General features: G+C 58.4%; 2 protein-coding genes across 5 annotated transcripts in view; both read right to left on the bottom strand.

Moving 5' to 3' along the window:
• Positions 1–718, bottom strand: part of PSMB10 (proteasome 20S subunit beta 10) — a 2,391-nt gene extending 1,673 nt beyond the window's left edge. Inside the window, exons 1-3 of the mRNA XM_024732742.1 lie at positions 557–718; positions 235–322; positions 48–145 (exon numbers count right to left, since the gene is read on the bottom strand). Coding sequence (XP_024588510.1) covers positions 48–145; positions 235–322; positions 557–612 — 242 coding nt within the window. The 5' untranslated portion in view covers positions 613–718. The remainder of the gene's footprint in view (positions 1–47; positions 146–234; positions 323–556) is intronic.
• A 1,327-nt stretch (positions 719–2,045) lies between these two features.
• On the bottom strand, positions 2,046–5,350 carry LCAT (lecithin-cholesterol acyltransferase). Of its 4 annotated transcripts, none has more exons than XM_024732451.1 (7): positions 4,901–5,254; positions 4,757–4,791; positions 4,236–4,392; positions 4,042–4,157; positions 3,854–3,949; positions 3,545–3,769; positions 2,046–2,642 (listed from the first exon to the last, which is right to left on the bottom strand). In XM_024732451.1, the coding sequence occupies exons 3-7, from the start codon at positions 4,328–4,330 to the stop codon at positions 2,068–2,070; spliced, it is 1,107 nt and encodes a 368-aa protein (XP_024588219.1). In that variant the 5' UTR covers positions 4,331–4,392; positions 4,757–4,791; positions 4,901–5,254; the 3' UTR covers positions 2,046–2,067. The 4 variants fall into 4 exon arrangements, with proteins under 4 accessions (XP_024588219.1, XP_024588209.1, XP_024588228.1 ...); XM_024732441.1 differs by having other exon boundaries at positions 4,236–4,432; positions 4,757–5,007; positions 5,112–5,216; XM_024732460.1 differs by having other exon boundaries at positions 5,112–5,173.
• Between the last annotated feature and the right edge of the window lie 138 nt (positions 5,351–5,488).

Raw genomic sequence — 5,488 nt, 5'->3', positions numbered from 1 at the left:
GAGGGGGGCGGTTCTTGAGGGGGGGAACTGGGCGGGGGAATGCTCACTAGATTTTAGGGGCGATGAAGTGGATCTTTTCGCAGCTCTGGTACGCCACGATCGAATCGTTAGTGGCCCGCGTATCCGCGCCCAGGATGACCCCGTCCTGGGGGGTGGGGAGGACCCATTGGTTCAGTGCCCACCTCCCATTCCCGGCCGCTCCTCTGAGTGTTACAATCCCAACGCCCTACTCACTCGGAACACAAGGCCTGCAATGGTGGTTCCGGTCTTGCGTGCATGAGGGACACGGAGCCCCGGGAGGGAGCGTTCCAAGGCTGCGTTTCTGGAAACGGAGGGGAGAAACCCAGGTTTCAGTTCTTCTGGGACCGTCATCACATCCCCTAACTCCGTCCCGGTTACGCTCACCTTTCGGGTAAGCCTGGGAACCCAAATCGTTCCACACACGTGCCTTCCCCCACCCTCGACCCCAGGAATTTTAAAGACCCTGGGGCTCCCACTCCCAGAAGCCCCCACTGAGGGCGTAGGCCGCTGGGGAACCAACCATCCCCCCACTCACCTCTCGCAGTTTTCGAAGGAGAAGCCCTTTTGGGGTTCTAGCGCTGTCTTCTGCATCTCCGGGTGGGCAGGGGGTCAGAGGAGTGGGATCAACACGGAGGAAGGCCGAAGCCTTGACCTCTCTCGGGCTGCACTACTGAGCTTCCTCCTTTCGCTTTCACCTTCCCTCAGAGCATGCCAGCCCCTTTTTTCTGAATCTTCTCTTTCACTTTCACCTTCAGCTCTGGTCCTAGGCAGCTTGGGAAGGGGGAGATGCCCCTTGCCTGGCTCTCCATGCTGCTCCTGGGCCCTCTGTCTGAACAGAGGGACAGATCCCTCCTCTCTGGCCACTGTCCAGCCTGAGCCCCGAGCTCTGCCTACCCTGACCCCAACTCTAACCTCAGGTCCCAATGTCCTGAGGCTGTCACATTGACCAGGTCTCTGTTATTGTTAGTGGCCTTCCAACAGCATCAATCATGGCTGCCATTTGTCATTCTCCCAACTCCTGCCTCTCTTTTGCTACCTTTGCCTTCTTCCTAAAACCTCAAACACGGAGGCTCAGTCCTCGGCCAAGGTGATGCTGATCCTTCCGTCTTCCATGTCTCGAATGCTGTCTTCCCTCTCTCAAGAGGGACACCGTAGGTGTCCATCTGGTGGCTCGTAGGCATGCTGGGCTCTACCCATGGCTAAGCCTTATTTCACATCCCAAATGACCCTTTATCCACTTCTTTCTCCTACTTACTGCTTGTTTCAGCTAGCATCCTCTCCCCTGGACACTGCACTGGCCTCTGGTTTCCCCACACTTCCTGCCCCTCACCCCCCACCCCCAGGCTACACTCTGCCCTGCAGAGAGGGGGCTCTTTTCTAGACTGGAGATCTGGTCACACTCTTTCCCTGGTTAAACCCTGTATCAGCTGCATGCTGCTCTTAGGTTGAAACCAGTCTTTAGTTACCCTTCTCATTCCATCTGATCTCAGCACAGGCACCACCTCCTCTGGGAAGCCTTCCCTGACCCATAAGAATCACCACCTTGTTCCTCCCTAAACTTTTCTCTCAGATCACTTAGCTCCATTAATTAAATCTTCAATATTGAAATGACCTATTTAGTGGCTGTCACTCTCCTAGATGCTAAACTCTTGTGCTTCTGTCACCCACCTACCACTCAAAAGTCTCTGTCTAGAGGTGGGGTCTCACCTGCCCTTTTGGGAGCTAGGAGGGGCAGCTCAGATCTTCTCCATCCTGTACCCTAGGCTCCACGTACCCCCATTCTACAGCTGTGTGTGCAGCTCCCTCCAGTCCCCATGCCCAGAGCAGAGGCAGGCACAGAGAGGCTGCTTAAACAGCTCAACCAGAAGAGTGGGAAGCTGTATATCTTAAGGTGCCCAATTCAATCCCAGGCTCTAGCAAAGCTGTTCTTGCCCTGTGCTCCACAAAGCACCAGGTCTGCAGATGATGAATCCTGGTGTGAGGACCCTAGTGCCTTTCCCTGAACCCATAACACACGTCAGGGGTTATAGCAGCAAAGGAAGGTCTTTATTCAGGGGGCATGGGCCTTGGGCTGGCAGTTGGGGGTACGGCGGTGCTATTTCGGTAGGTACCCAGCAGGATGGCATTGATGTGCTCCAGTGTCTGGTTGCTGAAGACCATATTGAGGTGCTGTACCCCAGGCAGAGGCAGCAGGTGCACAGGCTGCTGTTGGAGGCCCTGCCACTGGGCACAGAGCTCAGTGCTGCGCGTGGCCACAGTGTCATCCCCGTCCTCATAGAGCATACCCACAGGGTCCGTGTAGGGGAAGCCATGGTCAAAGATGTAGGTGCTGGGTGTGGGCAGGCCCACGCCATACAGACAGTATACTTCCACTCCAGGTGCTGGGAGCCCTGCCAGCAGGTCACGTGACTGTAACCACATGTACCAGCCTTCCTCAAAGTGCAGGTCTGTAAAGAAGCGCTGCAAGTCACGGCTTGTGTAGTTGAAGGTGGGGGTGGAAATGAACACGTGGTCCTCAGGCCATGCCTGGCTGGAGGGAAACATCCAGGGGGACGCTGTTGTCATGCGCTGCTCCTCTTTCAGCTTGATGCTGGACATGATTGGGATGCCCTGGTTGTCACCTGTGGACACAGAGCAAGGTAGGGCAGGGAGCCAGTCCTGGCTGCCCCCGGCCCACAACTTGCCCCCCAGCCCAAGCTCAGCTGGATGCTCAACTTTGTCTTGCCCACTCCAAACATCAACTCCAAGTCATGGACTAGAACCAGCCTGGCATTCAGGAGGGGCTCTGTGTGTACTTGTTAAGTGAGAAGCCCTAGTGGCACCTCTGTGAGGCAGAGCTCTAGAGCTTCAACAGGAGGGCAGGGAGGGGTTTCCTGTGTGTGTGAACAGTGGGGGATGGTGCTGGCAGTTCTCTCAGGCAAGTGTCTGTTGGCCCCTGTGGCCTGTGCTGCACAGGGCTCAGAGCCGTGTTCTGGGAAGAATGAAATGAGACCAATCTCTGTTTGACACTCATCGATATAGTCTGGGGAGTGTTTCCTTCACTTAAGCTCCTAGGGGTAAGGCCACGCCTGGCTGTGCTCAGAATACAGTGGGTGCTCCGCAGGTGGTAGCTATGCCACTCCTTGGGGAAGGGCAAGAGGGGCTCCCGGGGTCTGGCCCTGGCTTAGGGCAGATCCCTGGGCAAAGGGGCTCCTGGGAGCAGAAGGCAGCGGAAAGCTGAGTGGGTAGGACCTGAGGCTACAAGGAACAGACCTCAGCAATGAGTCAGATTGCTGGGGTTAACTTCCTCTTTGTTTACTTCCCCTTTGTTATCACTGAGACACTGTCGGGAGACACTCTAATGGTCCAGGCCAGGCTCACTGCTCTCAGAGGGCCAATGAAAGGGGCTGTGCCCCAGAGGTTGTAGACAACACCCCCAGCCTGGCATTGTGAGAAGAAACAGGAGTGAGGGCAGGCCCGCGGTCAGCTTCATTCCACCCCCCACCCCTCCCCATGGGACACAAGTGATCAGAGGCCCTCTCACCTGAGGCCAAGATTATCATGGGCTTGATGGAGCCACCCCAGGGAGCCCCAAGAGAGATGAAACCATCGATGAAGCGGTCCTTCCAGGCCTGGGGCTGGCGCAGTAAGAAATAGAGCAAGTGCAGGCAGCCGAGGCTGTGCCCAATGAGGAAGACAGGCCTTCTGTAGGTAGCGTGCATTTCCTCCACTAGCCCAGCAAGCTTCAGGTAGTACTCCTCCTGCTGGCCTGCAGGGGGGTGGATGGGTCAGCACAGCTGGGACTAGGGGCCACCTGCCCTGCCCCAAGCCCCCTATGCACAGAGACACTCACTGGGCTCCAGCCGCCAGTCGTAGGGGGCGGCCCGCACCGTCTCATCTCGCACATACCCATTGTTGACCAGGTTCTGAACCAGTGTGTGCATGTAACCTGTGGGCGAGGCAGTGGCACTGGGGGTTCTGGCCGTGGCTCCTGCAAGCCCACCAAGCCTACAGCCCCACACTTTCCTGCAACACACACACCTGCCAACTTGCTGTTGTCCAGATACTCAACAGAGTAGGTCTTGCCAAAGCCGGGAACACGGATCTGTACACCGGGGGCATTGGATACTCGCCCAGAGCTGCGGTTGTAGACAACCCTGGGGGCAGTGGGACAGTCAGCGGAGCGGCAACCAAGGAGTAGGGTGGGGGGCTAGGCCAGAGGGGATGGCACGAACCTGGTGTTATCGATCCAGCAGTCTACCCCAACGGGTAGGAACATATTGAGATCCAGCCAGATGGTGAAAAAGTCGTCTGTCTTGCGGTAGCACATCCAGTTCACCACGCTTGGTTTATCCAGCTTGGCTTCCAGCTGATTCCCCAGGCAGCCAGGCACTGCGGGCACCAGCCTTCACTCTGGATCCCTCCCATTTCCCTGCAGTGGACCCCACCCCGGTCTCACCTCCCCGACACTACAGTGACCAGCCCCGCCCCTTCATCTCCCACACCCTCCACCCCCAGGGATGAAGGACAAGACCCTCTCTTTCTGATCACATCCCCTGCCCCGTCCCCGCAAAGCCCAGGCTCCCCTCGGTCAGGGAAGGTACAGGGGCCAAGGCCACTGCCCCCTGCCCCCACCAAGCAAACATGTAGCATGGTTCTCCATCACTGCCAAAGTCCAAGGGGAGAACAAATAGTACAAGGGAGTGGGGCCGGGCCTAGGAGTAGGGGCAGGACCTGATGAGCCTCTCCTGCTCACCTGGGCTGGGCACCTTGTCCTTGCCGCGGTGGGGGCTGAGGAAGGAGTGGTGGGGCTTGGACCGGGGTCCAGTGGCTACAGCTGACCACAGCTTGTAATGCCCCAGCCAAGCCCTCAGGCACACCCACCCTCTACTCCACCCACCTCGGGGAGACAACTCCGAGACACGAGAACAGTGTGGTGCGAGAAGGGGTTGATTTCTCTGCAGGACAAGCCTTTGGCCCCTCCAGATGCTGAGGCAGTGATCAGGGCTAATGCAAGGGCAGAAGGGCCTCAGCAGGCTCTGCTACCAGGGGCTGGGGCCCAGGTTCCCCAAGGTCTGCCCTGGTGTATCAGGGGCCTGGTGGGGGCTTACCGAGGATGACGGGCCGTGTGTGGTTACTGAGCTCAGCCTTGGGCGTGGTGTGCGGGGGGAAGAGCACATTGAAGAGCCAGAAGGGGGTGGCGGGGGGAAGCAGCAGCCCCAGCAGCAGCAGGACCCACTGCCGTGGGGAGCCGGGCGGCCCCATTCCAGCCCTTGTGCCTAGTGCCCAGTGAAGCAGTCCCGGGCTGGCCTTATCTGGAGTTGGGGTGGGAGGGGCCCCAGGGTCAGTGGGAGGGACAGCCTGGCCAATGGGGGTGGCCAGAGATTTCCGGAAAGGGGCACAGCCTCAGGGAGCCAGCTCTGGGCCTGGGTTCAGTTCCGCCTCCTTCCCTTGGTGCCAGGGGAAACAGAGCCGGGGTAGCAGGAGG

Source organism: Neophocaena asiaeorientalis, unplaced genomic scaffold (genome assembly GCF_003031525.2).
Source record: "Neophocaena asiaeorientalis asiaeorientalis breed wild unplaced genomic scaffold, Neophocaena_asiaeorientalis_V1.1 scaffold90, whole genome shotgun sequence".
Classification (NCBI taxonomy): Eukaryota; Metazoa; Chordata; class Mammalia; order Artiodactyla; family Phocoenidae; genus Neophocaena; species Neophocaena asiaeorientalis.
This window is presented reverse-complemented; position numbering and strand designations above follow the sequence as displayed.